The sequence below is a fragment of the Narcine bancroftii genome, chromosome 11 (assembly GCF_036971445.1).
Source record: "Narcine bancroftii isolate sNarBan1 chromosome 11, sNarBan1.hap1, whole genome shotgun sequence".
Taxonomy (NCBI): Eukaryota; Metazoa; Chordata; class Chondrichthyes; order Torpediniformes; family Narcinidae; genus Narcine; species Narcine bancroftii.
Window position 1 is genome coordinate 98,970,679 of NC_091479.1, and position 24,173 is coordinate 98,994,851.

The 24,173-nt window shown below is 40.3% G+C and overlaps 1 protein-coding gene and 1 long non-coding RNA gene across 7 annotated transcripts in view; one reads left to right on the top strand and one right to left on the bottom strand.

Annotated features, from left to right (window-relative positions):
* mon2 (MON2 homolog, regulator of endosome-to-Golgi trafficking) overlaps nucleotides 1-24,173 on the top strand; it is a 107,597-nt gene that overhangs the window by 46,550 nt on the left and 36,874 nt on the right. For all 6 annotated transcript variants that reach the window (XM_069904196.1, XM_069904190.1, XM_069904191.1 and 3 more), the window contains 12 exons: nucleotides 2,045-2,195; nucleotides 3,234-3,457; nucleotides 5,311-5,392; nucleotides 11,205-11,383; nucleotides 12,832-12,944; nucleotides 13,038-13,142; nucleotides 14,141-14,221; nucleotides 14,794-14,867; nucleotides 14,959-15,049; nucleotides 17,051-17,152; nucleotides 22,448-22,558; nucleotides 23,832-24,007. In XM_069904196.1, coding sequence (XP_069760297.1) covers nucleotides 2,045-2,195; nucleotides 3,234-3,457; nucleotides 5,311-5,392; nucleotides 11,205-11,383; nucleotides 12,832-12,944; nucleotides 13,038-13,142; nucleotides 14,141-14,221; nucleotides 14,794-14,867; nucleotides 14,959-15,049; nucleotides 17,051-17,152; nucleotides 22,448-22,558; nucleotides 23,832-24,007 — 1,489 coding nt within the window. The remainder of the gene's footprint in view (nucleotides 1-2,044; nucleotides 2,196-3,233; nucleotides 3,458-5,310; nucleotides 5,393-11,204; nucleotides 11,384-12,831; nucleotides 12,945-13,037; nucleotides 13,143-14,140; nucleotides 14,222-14,793; nucleotides 14,868-14,958; nucleotides 15,050-17,050; nucleotides 17,153-22,447; nucleotides 22,559-23,831; nucleotides 24,008-24,173) is intronic.
* LOC138746196 (uncharacterized) overlaps nucleotides 18,756-24,173 on the bottom strand; it is a 54,597-nt gene continuing 49,179 nt past the window's right edge. The window contains exon 3 of the long non-coding RNA XR_011346795.1: nucleotides 18,756-24,058. This is a non-coding gene — a long non-coding RNA (uncharacterized lncRNA). The remainder of the gene's footprint in view (nucleotides 24,059-24,173) is intronic.

Here is a 24,173-nt window from a genome sequence, read left to right on the forward strand (position 1 = left end):
ACTTTACTTTCAATTTATATCATAATCTGTTCAGAGATATTATCTAATAATGTACTAAGAGGGTTTGAGACTAGATGTATTTTGATTAAACCTGATGAAAATATTGACCACCACAAGAATAATTTGAACATTTTCATCATACAGGAAACGTTTATGTGAGGTATCATTAGATCAGCCATGATTATAGTGAATGCTGAAGAAGTTTTGAAGGGGCAGGTGGCTGCCTCCTGGTTCTATTTACATGTGTGTTCATCTGTTGCAATTGTGAATATTGGATTTTAATGCAGATTGAAGACTTTCTATCCATTTCTTTATAAAATTATTGGTCAAGCGACAAGGTCTAAACACTGTAGATGTGTGCTTGATGCTTGAACATGAGATATATGTATGAAGTAGTTTTAATTGGCATGAATTTACTTCCTTGATGTTGGAGTAATGGACAAACATTAAAACACATTTAACAGCAACGTTGTACCACTTTGTGCTGCAGTACTGAATCAGTCCATTCAGTTAGTCACTGGGTTGTTTTTTTAGAAAGTAAAAGATTGACAGTGGGAAAAGCATCCAGTGCAAGCACAACGTGCTGCTTATGCAGCTGGGATGTTGCACAAACATCACAGAGTGGACGGGAAGTGAATGAGAAAATAGACCTATTCACAGTGCTCTCATTAACTGTTCTGTAATACATTTTTCAGACTCAAAACGCCTCTTCTGGGAGAGTCCTAACTATTTCCTATTACTTATTTTGCAAAATCTGCCAACCAAGCGGACATGCAGAACTACACAGCAGAGTCTTTCATAAATTTCCATTTTTGGTTAGGCACAACTGGAGTTAACACATCGCTGGTCTGTACTTGCATACAGAGAGTTCCACAGTGGCAAGTGTTAGATTCTATGCAAAATGTGGTTTAAATAGATGGGATGACAGTGAATTTCTTGGGAAAGTGATCCATTTAACATCTTCCAAGGCTTTCTCTGACAAGGAACTATTCAAATGGGAGAATGGTATATTCCTCTGAGATGATGTGGGAATTTAATTCAAAAGCATACTGACTTTCTGGGGAGAGAGATCTTGCATGTTGTTTTAATCTTTTAATCACTGATAGAACCACAGAAGCAGGCCCTTCTAGTCTGTGCCAAATGACTACTCAGCCGAGCTCCATTGGTCTGCGCCTGAGCCATAACCCTCCTTATCCCTCCCATCCACATACCCGTCCAAATTTTTTTCAAATGTCAAAATTAAGCCTGCATTTACCAATTCAGCTGGCAGCTCATTCCACTATCCCCCAATGTTCCCTTTAAACATTTCCCCTTTCACCTTTAACCCATGTCCTCTAGTTCAGCCATTCTCAAATTTGTTTTGGCTATGGCTCCCTTAGGCCTCTCCTCAAAGTTTATGGGTCCCCTTCCCTGTGAAACAGTCAGGATTAGTTGGTTTCTTACCTACCCCTACTGATATTAAAAAATATTTTTGGATTTCAATCTCTTTCCCCCCCCCCCCACCCCTTAAATGTGCTGTGGCTGCTCTATGTTTTTATCTATCTCTTCTAACCTCAATGGAAAAAGCCTGCTTGCATTTACTCTATCCATACCCATCATAATTTTGTACACCATTGAGATTAAAATAATCATTCCTGGAACTTAAGAGTTATAACTAGGCCTACCAGTCCTTAATTTCTCTACACATGGTCTTTTTGTTACCTTGAACCAACGTAGGCCTTGCTCCTAAGGACACTCCCACAAAGAATATCACTACATCAGCATTTCAAATCAATAACTTATTTTGATGAAAGATCATTGGTGCAGTTTCTCTCTCCATCAATCTACTGAATGTTTCCACCTTTTTCTGTTGATGTTCTGTGAAAGGGACTAATGATGGGACAAAAATGCTCTCCTTAAACAAATGAGCAATGAATAAATTTATTCGATTAATTGAAAAATATATATTTTTAGGTATATAGAGGTCAGTGCAACAATGTGGGCCAAAGGGCCTATATGTAATGTTCTCTGTTTTAATTGAAGCTAATTTTTGTTGTTTGTTCAGGAACCAGTGGAATTGGTGGTCCTACTGCAGCACAGAATGGGACAGGGATAGGTGCCACGGTGGGGTACACCCCACAACCAGCTTTTGAATACAGGGGCACATGGATCCCAATTCTGCACATCCCTGTGCAAGGATCTTCTAAAGCAGGCTAGTGAGTGCAAGTTTAATCACACCATGACATTCAAAGATTTCAAATCGCAAAATATTTTCTGACAGATACGGCAATGACTCATTCCTGAATGGGATTGGTATCATGGAAAATGCTCAGTGGGCATATTTGATTGTGTTGGAAAACCACAAAATAAGAAAGAAATTAAGATGTATAAAGTAATGTGGAAAATCTGATTTATTCAAACTTTTATATTTACCATAAAAATGTTCAGTTTCTCTGGCTAATTTTCAAAGATTGTATTTGAAAGATTTCACCGAACTAATTCAAGTCCAATTCTGTTGCAATTTGGTAGAAAGCCAGTAACCATCAGTTTTTACATAAATTTGTGCAAGAAGTGGTTGGGATCAGTTGCTGACCCGAAGTTTAGCTACCCAGTTCCTGCCGATGAAGCACAATTCAAGGCTTTATAGTAACACTGAAGCATCTCCCATCTTTGAGAACCTGTACTTCTTGAGCCTTTCGCATATTGTAACCTCATGGAAATAATATGACATGGTAGCAGTTAATAGATATTAGTGTTTGGCATGTTGTAATGCAGAAATGCTCAAGCTGCATTAGAACAACATAATCTTAAACTTTATGATGCATTTGCACAAAAACAAAAGATAATTGTGGGCATCACTTGGGACAGGGTGGGCTGGTTCCCCACATTTGTTCACCAGATAGATGTGAGAGTGTCCACGGAAGAGGGCTGCATTCATCCGATTGTATCATAGCTGAGAGACAAAACCCCAAACAACTTCCTTTGCATCAAAGTGCATCAGTGTAGGAAGTTCTTTCTTTTCAATGTAATAAGGACATCATGCAGACAAAATTAACATCCATCAATTCTTTACTTCACTTCTATTTCTAAAAGTATGAAAGTTGCTGGTTTTTACATTCCTCTTGATTAAAGAATAGATTAGTACTGTGATTTTTTTTTTACCCTACCTATGTGTTGTAGGGTTTTGCCTGAGGGCATCTAAAATGTATCTATTTTTTTAAATAGCTCACTTATTAATTTGAACTGCAATTTAGCCTAGAATTACTGGACAAAGTGGAACCACCTACGATCCCTGATGGCTATGCCATGTCTGTAGCGTTCAGTTGTCTTCTGGACCTGGTTCGAGGCATTACAGCCATGATCGAAGCAGAGTTAGAGCATGAAGAAGTTGTTTCACAGTGTGATACTTCAAAGACCAAGACACAGGCACAACCTTCAGGGCAGCAGGAAAACCCATCAGTGTGTGAAAAGGAGGCTGGTAATAATCTTAGTTTTAATTGCCATGTCTAATTGTGTCGTCTTCAAATTGTGTAACTTTGTAAACTGCTTTCCCTCTGAAAAAAACAAAATACAGTAAAAACCCCTGGCATCTGCCATCTGTGGCAATTAATAGATGAGGGATAACCAAGTTTTCTGGTTGCTTGAGACTCACTCGTACAATGCCTAATTAATACACCTGCATTAAGAATAAACATTTTAAAAGAGACACACTATGCCGTACTTACACTGAACAAACTTAATTTACATGATTATATAAACCTTAAAGCATTTACTTTATTTTCAGTCACATTCTTTGAAAACATTTAACCGTCACTGCATCCTCAGGTTCCTCCCCTCCAAGGAGCCTCCCGAAAGACAAACAATAACATTATATTTACCCCCCCCCTCCCCCACATTTACAGGTAAGGCCTAACTAATGTACCTTATTAGTATATTATTAAGATAAACATTCTTACTAAGCAGGGATAAGGAGGCACTCTAAGAGTCACCCCAATGGCCAGCTCTTCACCCTGGGTGACGCCATTGCTGTTTCACACAACTTTATTCAAACAGCTGCTACGAGCAAAGCCCAACCATGGCCCTCTGCTGGTTGAATATCTGCTCCCATCTTCACCAAAGGTTTATGCGTTACTTCAAAGAATGTTTACTTCTACGATTTTAAACTTGTATTTACATTTTTATTTATTTCTTATTTTAATTTTTTTTTAATGTTTATTTTCCTCTTTTATATCTGATATACCCTGGATTACTCTCTGTGGCTATTTACAGAGAAAGATCCTGAGTTCAAAATCACGAAATAGTTTCAGTAGAGGAATGTCGTTAAAAGTCCCAATGCAAAAGAAGCGGTAATCAGCAAATACAACTAAACTAATTGGCAAAAGATTAGGAGCCAATGGGAGAAAACATTATTATGCACAGCATTGTGATCTGTGATGTCATGTATCAACTCTGACAACAATGTGAACTTTGGAGAGGATAGTTTTGAACACTTGAAAATTTTGTGTGCTGTGGCAGGTTGTAGAAATTAGTTGATTGCCATGGTTTTTCTGAAAAAAACTGCGCTGAGTTAGTTGATTTCAGCTGAAAACGACCTGCAATTCGATCACTGACCAGAGAGCACACGAGTTATATTTGTATAGAGTGAACACGTGTAGCCAACTTCCTAAAAGCAGAAGGTTAACACTTAGTCAAGGTTCGCGTGTGACGAATGACCATGTAGTTGATTTAAGGGTTAAAGGTTCAAGAAGAAACTCATCCTAGTTAGAAATTAAGGTCTTTTGAAAATGGTAAGAAGAGTAAACTAAAACAAATTGATATTAAATATTTAAAGAAGTGTGTGGAAGTCCATTGCTCCAGTGTCATTATTGTTCCAGCAATTTTTTTTTGTCAAATATAATCTCAACGCAGTAAAACCCCTGTTATCTGGAATTCAAGCAACTGGCAAAAAAATTGTGGAAAATAAATAGGTAAAAATTTTGGGTTTAAAATTAGCATGCCTCACCATTAGTTCGCCAAACACGTAACACATAATCTCAAGCAACCGGAAAATTCACTTATCTAGCATCTACCTATCTACATAGGTGCCGGATACAAGGGGTTTACAGTACTTTGCTTCCTTACCCACGGAAGTCAGTCCAGAAACACCACATCATGGAAAAATATGATGTAAACTATGATCATTTAATCCATTGAGTCTGAGAAAATATTTTTCTCATTTGATTCTCTGATTCCAAATTTTAAATTCTGAATGATTTGAAAAACTGGAAATTTTAACTCCTGAAAATATTTCCCAATGCTCATTTCAAATCTGCTCATGCTTTTTCTCCTCAGTTTCTCGAGCAGTTTGGGAGGAGATGGTTGGTGCTTGCTGGTGTGGCCTTCTTGCTGCTCTCTCTTTGTTGCTGGATGCCAGGTATGCAGATGAATCTCTATCCTGATGTGGTTCTGTCTTTGTAGTTAATAGACTGAACTGGAAACTGTCTTCTAGGTTCAGGGAAATTCTCCATGAACCTTATTTGGTGCAAAAAAGAAAATGAGGTAAACTCTGACACAATTGGATCAAAGTTTCTACATTACTAGATTGAGAAAGAAAATCCTTCTCCACTGGTAGACCCTGACTTACGATGGGGTTTGGTTCCGGTATTTCCATTGTAAGTCGAAACAATCGTAAGTCGTGGTCTCTCTGTACAGATCAAAAATAAGCATAGTGTGACAGTCTTATCATGCATTCCTGGAAAAAGCCACAAAAAAATAGTTGAAAACAGGGTTAATACTCTCCAGGCAAAAGAAAACAAGCCGCAATAAGATCAGATGCACAGGCAGTTGGGGATAGGACGCTGAAAACCTTTATTCACACGTTGCAGTTTGATCCCTACAGTCATGGCGTCACAGCAACTGAGAACTCCACAGCACTGAGAAGGCTTCATGCAACTCGCTGGAGGGAGACGCACTCAACATTCCTCTTTCTCCCACCTCCTAATCTACCCTCTCACCCCCCCTTCCCCATTTTTTGGTGGAGCAATGAGCAAGATGACCCCACTCTCAGCACCTCCCTCTCCTTCATTCACCATCTTCTCACAGCTCTCTCTCTCTATCTCTCTCTATCTCTCTCTCTCTCTCTCTCTCTCTCCCCCTCTCCCCCAGCAACAGCAATTTTCTCATGCGTTCCAAATCACCTTTTTTTACAAAAACTGTGTTGGGTCCGTCAAAGCACATTCCCTTGACGTCACTACAAGAAGAGCACTGAAATGACGACATTTCGGGGGGTGGTGGCTGTGGGAAGCGATCTGCGTGAGCTGATCAGAAGGAAAAGCAACCATGTTGATACAGGTAGACCCCAACTTACCTTTATTCAAAACCAATTCTGACCATCGTAACTTTGAAATAACATAAGTCAGAATATTGTAAGTTGGGTCTATCTGTATTCATGATACTACAGGTATGTAATACTTAACGTCCAACCACATATAATTATTCAGTTTCCGCGAGCAAGTCCACAACAGTTTAGAAAAAGTGATCGCTAGCTCTAGGAAATTTTATTCTGTATACCCGCCTCGCTCTCTGTCCCCACAGCCCCATGTTGGTCCCCACACTGATCCCACTGCCCACACTCTCCCAAAAGCCCCATGTCACTGATCCCTACTTACAGTTTACAGGTATACGACAGTATCCCATATGGCTTTGCTAAGTGTATCATATAGTGTGCACAATGTCCACATCACATAACACGTACCTTGTATTTCTATATTTAGTAAATTTCACCATTTCAAAGCCTCATGTTTCATCTTTAATTGCTAATGTCTGTGAAGTAATAGAATAGATTGGAATTCTATTGCAGATGACACGAAGGATGGAGGAGTTGTAGATGGAGCTGAAGGTTGTGAAGGTTACAAGAGGATATAGACAGGATGCAGAGTTGGGCAGAAAAGTGGCAGATGGAGTTCAATCTGGAAAAGTGTGAGGTGATGCATTTTGGAAGGACAAACCAGAAGGCTGAGTACAGGGTTAATGGTTACTTAAGAATGTGATGACCGAGGGACCTTGGGGTTCAAATCCATACATCCCTTGAGGAAACTGCACACGTTGAAAGGACAGTTAAGAGGGCTAATGGGATGCTGGGCTTCATTAAAAAGGGGATTGAATTCAGGAGTCGAGAGGTTATGCTATAAATCTATAAATCTCTGGTAAAAAACCACACTTAGAGTATTGTGTTCAGTTCTGGTCACCTCATTATAGGAAGGATGTGGAAGCTATGGAGAAGGTGCAGAGGAGATTTACCAGGATGTTGCCTGGATGGGGAAACAAGTCTTATGAGGCAAGGTTATCAGAGTTGGGACCTTTCTGTTCAGAGTGTAGAAGGATGAGGGGAGGCTTGATGGAGGTCTACAATATTATGAGAGGCTTAGATAAGGTGGACAGCCAGGACAAGATCAGCAAATACCAGAGGACACAAGGGAGGATAGTTTAGGGGAGGCTACAAGGGTAGGTTTTTTTACACTGAGAGGTGTGGGTGCCTGGAATGCTTTCCTGGGGTCGTGGTGGAGGCTAAAACATTGGGGGCATTTAAGAGACTCTTAGACAGGCACATGGATGAAAGAAAAATAGAGGGTTATGGGGTAAGGAGGGCTTAGTACTATTTTGTGGAAAGAATATATGGGTCAGCACATCATCGAGGGCCAATGTGCTGTTCTGTTCTAATTGTGGAATTTAATTTTTAAAATTATGTAAATTAAAGAAGTGAAAATGCTGTAATCTGAATTAAAAGCAGTAATTGGTAGAACCACTTAACAGGCCAAACAACATTAGAGGAAAAAGAAATAGGGTTAATATTTCAAGCCACCCAAATATCTCCATTAACCAACCCCTGTACGTTTTGAAGGGTGAGAGGAAACCAGAGCATCCAGAGGAAACCCACTCAGACACGGAGAGAACGTATAAACTCCTTACAGACAGCACTGATTCAAACCTGGGTCACTGGCGCTGTAACAGTGTTGCACTAACTATCCTGCTCCCGGCTCCATTATTTACTAGATCAATGTGTTCCAATCGTTGGAATTACCAGATTGCTGTTATATTTTTAGTAAACAAGACATTTTGAATGATTGTCGCCATATCTAACTTTATGGTAGAACCGTAGAACATTACAGCACAGAACAGAGGCCCTTCAAGTCTGTGCCAAACTATTATTCTGCCAAGTCCCACTGACAAGCTCCCAGTCCATCGCCCTTATCCATCCTATATGTACCTGTCCAAATTTAAAATGTTACAGTTGAACCCACTTTCACCACTTCAAATGGCAGCTGGTTCCACACTCCCTCTACTCTGTGTGAAAAGGTTCCCCGTAATGTTCCCCCATAAACTTTTCTTCTTTCACCCTTAGCCATGTCGTCTATTTTGTATCTTGCCTAATTTCTGTGGTAAAAGCCTACTTACATTTATCTACACCCCTCCTAATTTTGTACATCAAATCTCCCCTTATTCTTCGACACTCCAGAGAATAAAGTCCTAACCTGTTTAACCTTTCCCTGTAACTCAATTTCTGAAGACCTGGCAACATCTCTGCACTCTTTCTATCTTATTGATATCTTTCCTGTAGTTAGGCAACCAAAACTATACACAATACTCCAAATTTGGCCTCACCAATGTCCTGCATGACTTTACCACAACATCCCAACTCCTCTACTCAATACTTTGACATATGAAGGGTAATATGCCAAAAGCTTTCTTAACAATGCTATTTATCCATATCTACAGAACTAAATTGGATGAGTTGTGTTTAAAATAACTATTCTTGATTGCTTCATGTCCCTTGTTACAATATCAGTTCCAGCTGGTGTTTTTTTAGTTTGTTATTGCAATGTTCCTGACTCAATACCACCCTCTTGAGGTAGTCATCAAACGTGGCATAATCATGTCAACGTGCCTGCTATCATTTGCCTCAGCATATATTATTTTATAGCATTTTGGTGTCTCAATTTTTTTTGAATTATCTACACATTTTTAAGATGTTTAAGACATCATTCAGAAACAAAATACGATTTTTTGAAATATCTGCTTTGCTTATTCCCTCAATGCCTGAATCCCACAGATTGTCGGGTTAAAAACAAATAAGCAGATGAGAATAATTCCAATGCAGTGACATCTGGTTCCAGAGCACACGTACCTGTGGGCAATGGTTAAGTAGTTGCATGTGTGATACTTGCAGGAATAAATCTGTTCTTGTTCAGCGCAGATTAACCATTTGTGCAAAGCTTTGGTGGGTTTTCTGCTTCCTGTGTCATCTCGAAACATCGCTTCACTGTTTTCCTCCACGGATGCTGCCTCACCCATCAGTGTCTCCAATAATTGTTTTTCTTTATTTGAGATTCCAGCATCTGCAGTCTCTTCTGACTCTTTTCATTTAAAAAAAAGAAATCACATAATTTGTCACTCCTTCCTTTTTCAGGTCATTTTTACATGCCCGGCAAATGTGATTGTGGGGGGGGGGGGGGGGGGCATAGATTCCTATGCCATAAATACTCCGCGATTGGTAAGGAATTACTTAAGGTGGTATGTGAGTTGAGAACCACTGCTCGAGACCCAATTTTTCCTGAAATATTTATTTTAGAAAAATTGTCATTGGCCCATTCCATTTGGAGTTATGAAACCATGCACATGATGAGTCAATTAGGTACGATTAAAGCAGTGGCTTTCTTCCCACGCACATACCACTTTAAGCAATCCTTTACTAATCACAGAGCACCTATGGCATTGGGAATACTTAAGGTGGTATGTGAGGTTTTTTTATAAAGTTGCCCATCCAAGTTCTAGACCCATAGTGATGAGGTTCTTTTTTCAACCAATTTCTGGAATGATCCAGCAAGCCCTTCAGTTCAGGGACATTTATAGACAGGCAATAAATTTTGACCAGCCCACAATGTATAAAAGGTACAGAGATGAATTTCAGGCCTCCATTTCCTACTCAGTTGACGTTAACTCATGAATCAAGTGAAACTGAACAGCTGTGTGATTCTTTACAGTGTTCTCTGAATACGAGTGGTTTAAATAGATTGATAAAGGGTCCCGGCCCGAAATGTTGATTGACCATTTCCACCCATGGATGCTGCCTGACCTGGTAATTCCCTCCAGCTTCTCCTTGGTTGAAGTTCATTCTTTAGGACAAACTCGCATCGTTCAAAAAGTACGCGACCATTGAACCACATTGGCTGGAGAACTGAGGGTGGATTAACTTAGTGAGAAAATAGAAGCTCTTCTCCATTTTATTTTCCATCTGTTCAGGTTGTCTTCAAAATATCGGACATCACTTATTAAGGAATTGAATTAAAATGGTTTGATTTTGTTGATAGAAACATTTTTTGTACATCTTAAAGGATCAGAATCTCTGAAATGTCAGGTGTAATTTTCGCAATTAAGTTCTGAAATTAGAATTGATTTGCCCTAAGTTTGCCTTTCCAGCAGAAAGAAGGTGAAATGCTCAGTATTGACACAACACTAAGTCTCAGGTCTTTAAACTCACATCTTCTTCCGAAGTATTTGGAACAATGTGTCCATCCTCTGAGGGATAAGCTAAATTATCTAGTCATTGTTAAATATTAGGTTGTTGGGTTGGATTTAGTTGGCAAGATGTATCAGAGCTCCAGAAATTATCTTAGTCAATGTCTTCCATGGGACAAACAATCCAAAGAATAATAAGCAACTAATTTTACATGATCGAGGAATTAGGGGGATATGGGGAGAAGGCAGGTAGGTGGAGTTAGGTCATAAATTAGATCAGCCACGATCGTATTGAATGGTGGAGCAGGCTCGATGGGCCATTTTTGGCCTACTCCTGTTCCTACTTCCTATGTTCCTATCCAGTGTTTGCCTAGACATATACATGGAAAACAAAGAACCCAAACAAAAGCAAGAAAGATCCTTAGCATATAAGGGTTGTAGTATACCTGGTAAGGTGAGAGTGTTTGGCAGTAATGAGTCATATGTTGATAATCCATGTGGCATCATTGTTTTACATTAGCAGACACATTGAATCTGCTCCCTACCCAAAAAAAAGATGAATATAAAAACTGCTGCGTAACATGTTAACTGTCATCAATCTTAATGATTCCCACATTCTGAATGTTCCATTAGCAAAATTAAATTTTATTTGTTGCTTTTTATATTGTCTTACAACAGTGCAATATAAAGTACAGTGAATCCACTTCACAAAGATTCATCTGTTTTTCCAGTACTGACGAAACTGCCTCAGAAAACATCTTGAAAGCAGAAATGACAATGGCTTCTCTCTGTGGCAAATTGAGTCTCGTTACACCAAGAGATGCCTTCATTACAGCCATTTGCAAAGCCTCACTGCCTCCACATTATGCCCTGACAGTGTTGAACAGTTCTTCCAGCGGCTTTCATAAAAGTGAGTAGCTTTCGCCTATCGGATATTTCAGATGTTCAAGAAATTGGTCACATTCAGATCAACAGGAGTTTCATTTTAGTTAGCAATTGTATGTTTAGAAAAGAGTGAAACACAAATGTCTGCAGACGCTGTAATTGTGGTAAAGGCACAAAAACACAGGAGGAACTCAACAGGTCTTGCAGCGTCCATAGGAGGTAAAGATATATAACTGACATTTTGTGCCTGAGTTCTTCTTCAAGGTGTGAGTAAAAAATCAGGCAGGCACCTGAATTAGATGGTTAACTATTTTACAAAAAAGATACATTTTCTGTAACTACATGAAGTTGCCTGAAACTATATTTTTAATCAGGAATAAGTTTGTATTTTAGCTAGCATCAAAGCAATGTGTGGTGGGTTTCTTTAAGGAAGATCAGTGGTATTTTTTTCTGTTATACATTGTACTGTATAAATACAGTAATAATCATAGTATTTATTTCTGTAGCTCTGACAATATTGATCATCTTGTTATGCCAAAGTAATTGATATCTGCTAGGCTGGTGCTGGAAGCAGTGTAGAATTTCTTTTTACCTGAGCAATTAAGATTACCAGATATTGAAAACAAAATTGAATTTTGGATCCATCAGGTTTGTTCCATCTGCCTGAACTTTAGATTCAGTGCATGAAAATTGCCATGTTAGGGGAGATATTATGGGCAAGTTGTTTTTTACATAGAGAGTTGTGAGTGCCTGAAATGCATTTTGAGGGGTGGTGGTGGAGGCTGGAACAATACGGTATTCAAGAAACTCTTAGACAAAAGGGTCATGAGGTAGGGAGGGATATTTTTGGTATACAGGTCGACACATCATGGGCCAAAGGGCTTGTACTGCGCTGTAATGTTTGATGTTGTAAAAAGACAGATCACACGCCCATCAGTCCATCAGCCCTCCCCCCCCCCACCCCCAACCCTTATCTGATTCTGCTGCTCTTTTACCAGCCACTCTCCCTACCCTTCCCTGGCCCCTCCTGGCTCCATATGCTTCACTTGTTTATTTCCACTTTCTGCCTCAACTCCTCCCTCTCCCCGACTGGCTTCATGTGCCCATCATCATTCTTCCGCCCCCACCTCCTCCCCCTTCTCCCTTCCCCCAACTCTCCCAAATCTGTTTGCACCAACCGCTTTCCAGTCTCCACCTCACCTTTCCCTCTCACTTGTGTACACTTCCTATGTTCCCTCCACCTTCACCTGACGCAGGTTCTCGAACTGAAACATTGACCATCCCTTTGTCTCCACAGATGCTGCTTAATCCACTGAGTTCTTCCAACCGTTTATTTGTCCTCCAGATTCTATCATCTGCAGTCTCTTGAATCTCCAGATTTATTTGACCAGTTTTGATTTGGGGTGATTTTCAGCAAACTTTGACATTTAAAGGTGAATCACTACCTCGCTTTCTTTGTGTTTGCCTCTCCAGCATACTCCATTCAGGGTCAAAGTGTGCAGATGATCAGCCCATCCAGTGAATCACACCAGCAAGTGGTTGCTGTGGGCCAGCCACTCACTTCTCAGCCTCAAGGAACAGTTATGGTGAGGTTCCATTATCTACATTGGAAAATATTGTTACGTTGACTTGGTGCATTTTATCATAAGTTAAATCTTTTTTTTTCTTTTCTTCCCAAGTTGACTGCAAAGAATATTCAGTGCATGCGAACATTGTTGAATTTAGCTCATTGTCATGGATCGGTACTTGGAACATCATGGCAGCTTGTTCTGGCTACCCTGCAGGTATTGGAAACATCCTACTTGATTTCTGTTCCACACTGATTGGGATGGAATTCCAGTGTGCACTGGAATTGTTTCCCCTTTGTTTTCATTATGCTATTTTGTATATGGTTAATGACTAGAAAAGAGGTTGGGAGTTTGCTAAATGAATCTGGGTGTGACGCACATCTCCCAGTTAGAAATGGGTGTCTTTTAAATAAAGACACCTTTGCTTTATCCCATGCAACACCAGTTATATAGACTGTTGTCTATGGAATGGACCAGAGCCAAATTGGTTGCATTGTTTACCAACATAATTACTATGCTTGAAAGTGACGATTCCAAGGATAAATTCAGTAAATAAATGGATATATTCTCTCTATTACATCCAAGAGCAGACAAGTAGTTTGGAGAATTTAGTTTGCTGTTGTTAAATATACATTCAACAGCTTGTCTCTAAGATTTTGTTAGGTTGTGGAATTGTAATTCTTAGCCCATGAACATCCATTGTGTGATATTTTGGGGTTCACTGTTCACACTCCAGGGGACCTGAAAGGTGATTTAGTTTTGTAGAGTTTGGTAGTTCCATACATGTTATAGCTTTGATTTGGAAGGACTGGAAGATAAGGCCAGTGATCTTCCTCATTGATGGAGTGGAATAGGTTTCAAGAGACTGATTCAGGAGATGTGTCTTGCAAAGAAGCTGAAAGAAAGGTAAAGTAAAATAGAGAAGTAGCTCAAGATCCATCACCCACTCTCCCTCCTTCCTTAGCTTAGCATGTACAGTGGCATCTAGTACATATTATGGGAAAGAATGAGCTGAACACTTTCAAATATGTTACCTACATCTCAGACTGCAGCTGATTCAGTTGAATTTCAGCTTAATTATTTTGGTAAAATTTCTGGGATATATGTATTTGTCAGCAAAATAGTGATTCTGTCATCTCAGAACATTTACACTTTTGACTTTGCTCATTCTATGTAAATAAATCATATTTTTAATTGTGGTTTGGCTTTACCAGCATCTTGTCTGGATTCTGGGTTTGAAACCTGCAAGTGGGGGTGCTCTGAAACCCGGTCGAGCAGTTGAAGGACCCAGCACTGTGAGTAAACCATGTTCCATTTCATTGAAAACTCAAGGTCAACTGGTCTTTCTCGGAAAATACCTAAATGTTGTCACAGTTGAACTCTTGGGTTTCCGATGCAAACAAAAGCAGTTTTTCAATTTAATAAGGAGAAAAACTCTGTTTAGAAATCCATTTTCAATATTATCCTTGTGTATCACTTGGAATTTAATGGCTTCAAAAGATGTTTTGAAACAATTGCCTTTCAGAGGCACACTCTGCTGCTGAGTATTGATGCCATTTTTATAGAACTGCGTAGGGGTGGCACAGTTAGCACAACACTGTTACAGCGCCAGCGATTGGGACCGGGGTTCAAATCCTGTGCTGCCTGTAAGGAATTTGGACATTCTCCCCGTATCTGTGCGGGTTTCCCCTGGGGGCTCTGGTTTCCTTCCACCCTTCGAAATGTACCAGGGGTTGTAGGTCAATCTGATGTAATTGGTGGGACAGGCTTGTGTACTGAAAGGGCCTCTTACCCTGCTGCATGTATGTATGTTGCTCACGCTGTGTATTATTATCCAGATAATTGATTTATGGTTGTAACACTCTAGGTTTTGACCACAGCTGTCATGACTGATTTGCCTGTGATATCAAACGTACTTTCAAGACTTTTTGAGAGCTCCCAGTAAGAATTGTCCTTTAATAGTCAAAATTAGTTGCTTTCTTGCCGAGTATTTAAGGCAGTTTAACTGTGTGTTTTAATCTTTTTTTTGTAGGCACCTTGATGATGTATCACTCCATCACTTGATAAATGCTTTGTGCTCCTTGTCAGCTGAAGCTATGGATATGGCATTTTGGAACAACAAGGTAGGAATAAAAGAACACTTGATGTTGTGGGGTATAGACCATGATAACTGCTGAAAACACAATCAAATTATTCCATTGTTGAGTTTTCTTAATATGTTCAGACATCTCCTGCGGGGAGTGGAATCAATGTTTATGTTTACAAAAACATAGAAACTGAGATCACAGAAAGAAACCTACACAAGAACAATTATACTTCCAAATAATAAACTTTTCCTAGACTCATGAATTTGAAATTTGATCTGATATGCTGTTGTGTAAATCATTTTTATGCATTGCTAGGTTTCAAGTTATTATTCAACCCGATAAAACAGCGTCTCTCTGTCCACGAAGCACACACAAAAAGCACACAGTGCACCATACATAATGATTACATTAATAATCAAAATAAATATATAAATATTTTGGATGATTTTCACAGTTACAGGATATTGTTCATCAGTCTTACAGCCTGTGGGAAGAAGCTATTTATCAGCCTGACCGTCCTAATTTTGATGCTCTTGCACCTCCTTACGGTAGTGGGTTAAAGATACTATGTGCTGGGTGGAAAGGGCCTTCTTGAGCTCTGTTTAGACAACTCACCCAGTAAATGTCATCTATGGAGGAAAGGGAGTCCCCAGTGATCTTCTCGGCTTTTTTAATGATCCTCTGTATTGACTTCCAGTCTGATCCTTTGCAACTACCATCCCACACAATGATGCAGACAGATAGGACACTCATTTGTGTTCCTGAGAAAGGCTGTCAAGATGGGGGCTGTTAGCCTTTCCCTCTGGCCTCCTTCACTAATTGTATTTACACTTTTGACCTATTTGCCTTCCTTACTTCTGTCACCAGCCAAGTATGTGAATCCAGAAGAGAAAGCCTCACATCCTTTTTCATGCTGTCAACAGTGTAAAGATTTTGTGTCATCTGGCATGAAATTATGTTAGAAAATTTGAAGGAAAAGCCTGAATAAGAATAAAGAATGAAGTTTTATCTTTGACAATTTAGAATTTCCTTTTAGCCATAAAACAAAATCAATTTTCTTGTGTAATTTGTTTCAATCAGATTAAAATCCTAGCGTTCTACTGTTTAGCGATGGGCCCTTCTGCCCGCTAGGTATGTGCCAACTATTTTGCCCATCTGCTCTTGTCCTATTTTACCATATTTGGTAGGCATCTTCAAATGTTAAATAATGCAATTTTTTTACAATCTTTTTTTAAATTCCGAGTTGTAAGGAGGAAACTGTCTTTGACAGCAGCCATGGCAATTTTAAATTATTTTCACCATCTAGGCTTGACTGCTTTCTCATGGGACAGAATTTTAAACTTCCATTTTTGTTTGTAAAAAGTCTTTCCTGCCATCTGAACCAAATGAGCCATCCCATTGATAGGTCCATTGCCTACACAGATCATTGCGCAGGAAGCTATCACTCCACAGTAGCTACAGATGGCTACAGAACCTGAATCCATGGTGCAGTCAGCCTGCTAATGTCAGGCACATCTTTCACTGGGTTAAATATCTCAAATTCACAGAAATTTAAAGACCGTCGAAAAGGACTCGTTATTTAAATATAATACTCAAAGCACACTTTTTTAGTGAAATAAAGACAATCAAAAGGCATAGAGCATCAAGTGTGTGGGAATGATGGCATAAAACTAATGGGACAGGTGCAAAAACATCCCACCCCTCAGTTGAAAATGTCCCTGAGTTGCCTCAATGGTGAATCTGCAAGTTGACCAGGAAGAGACAACATCTCCAGCATCTGAGTATGCTGGAGATCTGCAGAAGCCAGCGATTCCTTCTGGAACAACTCCCACAATGATGAGTGATCCAGCTCAGTAACTTGTCTCTTGACAATTCATTTGATCATTTGCAACTTTCATGATTAATGTACCTCAATCTTCCAAATTCAAGAATAGAAATTAATGCAACCTGTCCTCATGTTTCCCCTTTTGATCTCATGTGTCATTCTCGTGAACTACTTCATTTATAGACCTGATAAATGTTTTATTCTCGAATTAGGAGCCTTCCCTATTTGCTGTTGCTAAGTTGCTTGAAACAGGACTGGTGAACATGCATCGAATTGAGATTCTCTGGAGACCATTAACAGGGCATCTTCTGGAGGTAAAGGTTCCAATTCTCTATGCTTTTATTCCTGAATCTTTTGTTGCCATATTTTCGGAATAATTTTAATATAACCAGCTATTTCCTTTGCACATTTTTTTTAAACTTTAATTCTGATGCAAGGCAAGTTTTGGAGCATCACATTTAATTTGATAAGGGTGAGCATGACATTATAGTTTCTCATTCTCCTGAACTTAACCTGCTTCAGATCAGTATGGCCAATCTGAGATTGTCCTGGAGCTGAGCAGTGAGGCCCTTGTGTGGTGCATGGGTCTAATTGGCCTGAACAGGTCACAAGGACAGAAGGCATGGCCTAGCCCCCCTTGTCAAAGCTGTGGCCTTATTATTCTGAATGCCCCTGATATTCATAAATGTTGAAGAGCAATTTAAACTGTTTTAATCATTTTCAAAAATTCGCCATGGCAATAAATAAAAATCATCCAAAACATATCAAAATAATTAAAAGCACTAAAGCAAACACAACTTTATAGAAAGCAGAAAAACCATTATTTTTGCTTTCCTTTCAACTGATCAAATTCTGATAAAGTTTGTGTTGCATCTAACCTGGTGTATTACTCCCAGCAAACCCGCTCTGCCTTTGGACTTCAGACTGGGGATGAACACAGATGGGAAATCACTGGTTGAGGCTTCCCCAGTCTTAAACAACTGGACAAGAAATTGCTGGTATTTGTTTTGCTTAAACTGCTGGCAAGTGATTAAAGGCAAGGTTCAAATTATGGGAGATTAGACAAATTCTTCTGTCATTTTTCATTTTGTTCTGAATTAGTGGAAATTTTACTCTCCAGAAGTTCAGAGAAAATAGTTGACAAATGATAAATTGAGTTGTTTATTTTAAAAGTGATCCAGTGTAATAGTTTCCTTTTCATCATTGCCTGGTGAAACACTTCTAAACTTGCTTTTGAATTGATGATCTTGCTGTGTTCTATGTTGACTTCATACTGTCCCTTTCTGTTTTCCTTCCTATTGCTTCCTCTTCTCTTTTCCAGAAGGTAAGTCCCTCCCTATTATTTACATGTCCTTGAGACAGTTCTGTCCCATGCCAGGCACTTGTTGTCACCTACATTTGTTAAATTTAAATTAAATTTAGACTCCTAGCACGTTAACAGGCCATTTTGGCCCACGAGTCCGTGCCGCCCAATTTTACACCCAATTAACTTGCATCCCCGGTACTTTTCTAATGGTGGAAGGAAACCGGAACCTCCGAGGAAAACCCACACAGACGTGGGGAGAAGAGACAAACTCCTTACGGACAGCGTGGGATTTGGACCCCAATCCCAGGCGCTGTAAAGATGTTGCGCTAACTTTGCCGTCCTGTTCTTTTTCGGTAAATTCAATGAACAAATAAATGTCTTCATATCTTTGAAATGTTACCTCCATTCAAGCAGTACAAACCTGTGCTGTATGACAATTTGTGCTGAATTCTGTTGTTAAATTTGCAAAGGAGTGAGGGAGTCCTTTCGAGTGCAGAGATATTGTGTTACAGGGAGATTTAATTCTGTATTTACTTGAAGTTAAATCTATCTCCAGTACTTGTAACCACAGTGAAAGCGACCACCCAGAGTTGTTTCAGTCTGAAGGTTGACAAAATATGAAGTAAAAATTGTTTTAATATTTTGTTAAAGTCGATGAGAAATTATCATTTAAACATTTTCCTCAGTAATACACAACAAACTGCATGCAGTATTTGAACTGCATTTATTTTTGGTAGTCATCAGGAAATTGTCGATACCTGTGGCTCCACATCCAAGTTTGATAAGTACCCAATATGTGCCTTCCTGTGATCTCTCTCTCTTTCGGCAGCAATGGTCGAGCCGTAAATGTAGGTCATTGCACCCAGAGACATGGTGCCATGGAATTTCTTGCATCCACCAGAAAGAAGCTGTTGGGTTTAGCTGATTGATCCTTATTAACAAAGCCCGATAGTTTTCAACTGTGGCATTCTAGGTAATTGGATCGAAATCTGATGAAGTAAATTACTTTTAGGTTGCTTTAATGAGAAAAGGTAATAAGATCAGAATCGTTCTGGTCTATGGAGATTTATGCAGGTTACAAAATTTGAGTCACAACACTGCAGATATTGAAATCTGGAGCAAACAGCTATTTACTGGAGGCACTCCAACAGTTTGAGCAGAAAACATCAACGATTCCTTTCCCTTCCCCTATTGATCCTGTCAACCCCCTGAGCTCCTGCGCTAGACAATTTGTATCCATATTCCTTTGGACTTTTTTCAAGCACGTCAGACCCTGAGGCAGTATAAAATTTGAGATGTTTTCATTAGTGGGAGAGTCTTGAACAAAGGCACCTAGTTTCAGGGTAAAGGAATATTATTATTTGGTTATTTAATGATAATGAGATTTATTGTCATTTACATTGTAGAGAATTTTTTATTGGCTGTAGCTGAACAGGTACTTCACAAAAAAGCTACAATAGTATGCAGATTTGAATTAAAAAGAGATATTAAATACCAAGATAAATAAATATTCACAATTATCTTGAATTAAAACTGAGTGAATTGAAATGTTTTCTATTAGGAGGAATTTGCTTCTAAGGGAGGCTGTGGAGACCAGGTCATTGGGTGTATTTAGGGCAGAGATTGATAGGTATCTGAATAGTCAGGATATCAAGGATTATGGGGAGAAGGCAGGGGAGTGGGACTGAGTTCACGTTGAAATGGAGTAGTGGAGTTGACGTGCCGAATGACTTACTTCTGCTCCTATATCTTATGGTCATTAGAAGGGAGTGAGTTCCTGGAATTTCTGCCCCAGTGGGTGTTGGAGGATAGATCTTTAGAAATATTTGAAAGATTGAGGGTTATATGGAACTCGCACAGAAGAGGAGTTGAGACAAGCATACTAACCATGGTCATGCTGAACTGCAGATTAGCATTCTAGAAGCCTATTCCTGTCCTGTCCTGTTTTCTTGTGTCCTTGTGTTATCCACTTGTATGCCTGGATTGAAGGCCAATTCACAAGGCTAATTTCTAGCAATGCTAATCTTGTCTGTAGTTGAGGCTCAGCCTATCTCAAGAGTAAAGCACCATTCACTCTTTCCCAAGGTAATTACTTTACCTTGAGTTATTGTCAGGTCTGAAACAATTCCACACTTGCTGTGCATTCAAGTGAATCTTGGAACATTCTGGCTTCAAGGTTGTTAAAACACGATGCTGGAGAAACTCAGCAGGTCAAGAGTATCCTTTATATGGCAAAAATAAAAAGGCTTAACCCCTTCATCAAGGTATGGCAAAATCTTGGCAGGCATCCAAATAAAAGGGTAAAGGGGGGTGTGGTCACAAAGCCAGGAGATACTAGATGGAGAAGGGAAGGCACAGCAGCAAACAAGAAGAGGAGGGATGGCTGGGTGATTAGAGAGGGAAGGGGGTGGAGAGCTGACATGGGGAAGGACCAGGGAAAGAAGAGCATGTTAGCAGAAGCATCACATTAATGCCATCCGGCTGGAGAGTGCCTAGATGAAAAATCAGGTTCCTCCAATTTATGGATGGCCTTGATGGGTTAGTTCATGAGGTCATGGACAGACATGGGAGTGGGACGCAGAACTGAAATGGTTGACCACTGGGTGGTCTCTATCACTGATGCAGACAGAGTGAAGGTGCTCAGCCAAGTGATCTCACAGTCTGCGCCCAGTATCTCCAATGTAGAGAAGGCAGTAAATCAATCCTGTGGATATACGTGAAGTGTTGCTTCATTTGAAAGGCCTGTTTGGGGCCCAGACTGGTGAGGCAGGAGGTGCAGCACGTGTGGTACCTCCTGCGGCCACAGGGGAAGGTGCCGGGAGGACGATTGGTGGAGAGAGATGAGTGCACAAAGGAGTCACGGAGGGAGCAGTCCCTACAGAAGGCAGAGAGGGGAGGAGAGGGGGAAGATGTGTCTGGTATTGGGATCCTGTGGTAAGTGCTGGAAATTCTGAAGGATAATGTATTAAATGCAGAGGCTGGTGGATGGTAGGTGTGGACAAGGGGAATCCTGTGTTTATTGCATCTGGGTGCAGAGAAGGCCAGGGCAGGTGAGTGGGAAATGGAGGAGATGCAGGTGAGGGCTGAGTTGATAATGGTGGAGGGGAAGCACGTTTGTGGAAGAAGGCAGACATTTCAGAATATCTGGACTGGAAGACCTCATCTTGGGAAAAAATGCAGTGGAGATGGAGAAATTGAGAGAAGGGAATAGAATCCTTGAGGGGATAGGGTGTGAGGACGTGTAGTCGAGATAGTTGTGGAAGTGGATGGGTTTGTAATGTATGTTGATAGAAAGCTTGTCTCCTGAGATGGACCAGATTCAGAAAGGATAGATGGACCAGGTGAGTTTGAGCTCAGGATAGAAGTTGGCTGAAAAGTGAATGAAGTTGGCGAACACATTGTGGGTGGATGAAGCAGCCCCGATGTAGTCATCAACATAACGGAGGAAGAGTTAAGGATCCGTGCCTGTTTAGACACAGCATGGATTGCTCCACAAAGCCCACAAATAGACAGGTGTAGCTGGGACCCATGTGGGTACCCATGGCTATTCCTTTGATTTGGAGGAAGTGAGATGAGTTAAAGGAGAAGTTGTTTCCTTTCTGGAAAACTCACCCGGTCTGTCTCCAACAACACTCTCCCCTTTCTGGATTGAAGGATCACAATTGTAAAAGTAAACAAGCATCAGTAAATAATCCTAATCACTGGTATTAAGGGAATGATATAGGTTCTTGAATTTTAAATTGATCCTTGTGAGAACTTTAATGGGAATGTTGCCTTGGGTACGATTAATGTTAGTTTTAATGTCATTGATATTTTTACAGATCTAAACTCTGAATTTGGATTGTATAGTCTCTTCAATTAGAGATGGTTATTTTTATTTTTAAATGCATTTGAGAATCCATGGAAATTTTAAAATAAATCCTTGCTTCCTATTGTTGGATTTTGAAGTTCGTTAGTAACTATATTCTAAACTGGTGGTGAAAGAGGTCCACCAGCAATGGTCTGGGATGCAAAGTAAAAATTGATTATTAGATACTAATAGATTTTTAGCAAAGGGAAACTCGAGGGGTACGGAATTAGTACAGGAAAGTATTGTTGAGTTGCAAGATCAGTTATTGAATGGTGAACCAGGCACAAGGGGTGGAGTGCTGGTGGTGTGCACTGAAGAAATTGAGAATTATGATGTCGAACTGAGATATTCTTTGAAAAATTTGTACCAACATAAGATTATGCTTAAATTTTTACACGGGTTTTTGAAATGTTTGTTGTTGCTTTACATCTGAACTTTTTAAAAATTTTTCAGGTATGCCAGCACCCAAATGCTAGGATGCGGGAGTGGGGAGCGGAAGCTGTCACAGCTCTCATTAAAGCTGGACTGTCTTTTAAACATGATCCATCACTGTCAGAGAATCAGGTTGGTTCGGTTTGGGAATGGATTTACATTGAGCATCTTGCTCAAATCTTATGGGACCACAGGGTGCATTTGTGGCGTCTCTGCTGCACCCCTATTCACAGAAAGAGGAGTACCCGTCTGACCATTTCCTCAAATCAACCTTGCAACAAATCACTCCTGTTGCTGATCATTACTTCAAATGCAGGATGCATCAGGAAAACATGCCACTGGTGGAGGTTTAGAGACACTGGAGAGATTGCAGAGGGTGGTTGCTGTGTTCAGTCTCAGTAGCTGCATTGTCGCATTAATTAGAAAGCTCTGATGGTTTTTGGCCACTTGTTGCCTCAGGAGATCAACAGAGATAATGTTTCAGGTCCAAGACCCTTTGTCAGAACTTTAATCTTCTGAGTGTTTCAAACCTTTTTTTAAATTTGAAACTTGATTAAGTTCTTGGACTAACATCCATAGGTTTAAATTCCCCAGCAGAGCAGGTAGGGAATTATAACCAAACAAATAATCTGGGAGTTAGAATGATGGTAACTATGAAGTTACCAATGCTGTAAAAATTCATATGATTCACCACTGTTCTGAAAGGAAGGTGAATCCACTGCTCTTACCTGGGCTGAACTCCTGTTGCTGTAGGTCTTCTGAAATGCTTAGTTGTCTCCTGAAATGTCCAACCAAGTGGGTCAGGAACAATTGGGGACAGACAATAAAAGTCAGCGTCTGGAACATCTGCCCCTTCCATTCCTTCTGAACAAATCGAATCTCCACTGGCAAAAGGGATAGAAGTGTGGTGGGGGAAGTGCAGATGATTGGCAAAAGAATGGAGAGAAAATAGATTGACATGTACAAGCAGACGGGATTGGTTCAAACTGACATCGTGATCAGGGCAGGTGTGCTTGGTTAAAGGTCCTGTTCCTGTGCTATACTGTTCTGTGTTTGCCATCGGGAAGACACAGTCTGGGATAAAATGCTGCAAATACTCAGCAAGTTAGACAGATAATGTGGGTATAGAAACAGTGAGAGACCCTTTGTCATATCTAGGGAAGCTTGTGGAAGGAGGATAGAGTGGTGTCTTTGCTCTTGGATGTTGGGATCATAGAGATAAGTTGTGGACAAGTGAGTGAATATGAGCAGTTAAACATGGACAAAAGAATGTAGGGCTTGTAAAATGTGGAGCAGGAGGGTGGGCCCGGCTGGTAATGCTGGTCTTATCCACCTCTCCTGTGAAATGGTTCCTTGTCAATGGAAATTTGTTGATGGCCATTTGACATTGTTCTCCATTGGGCAGAGGCTGCAGTTGCTGCTGTTGCACCCACTGAAGGAGTTGTCCAACATTGCACAGTCTGATATCCGACAGAAACAATTGGAATGCGTGCTCCAAATCCTGCAGAACGAAGGAGATAGTCTGGGTCCAGGCTGGCCATTGGTGCTGGGCGTCATCGGAGCAATCAGGAATGACCAAGGGTGAGGAGGTGTTTCCACTCTTCCTTTGCTTTCGTACGTCTTGATCGACACCTGCATGATATTGCCAGATATCACAGATTTGTATTACAGGTACACGATCTAAAATCCGGCAAGTGGGGACCGGCGGTGGGGGAGGTGGCCGAGGGACCGGCGGTCGGAGGAGATG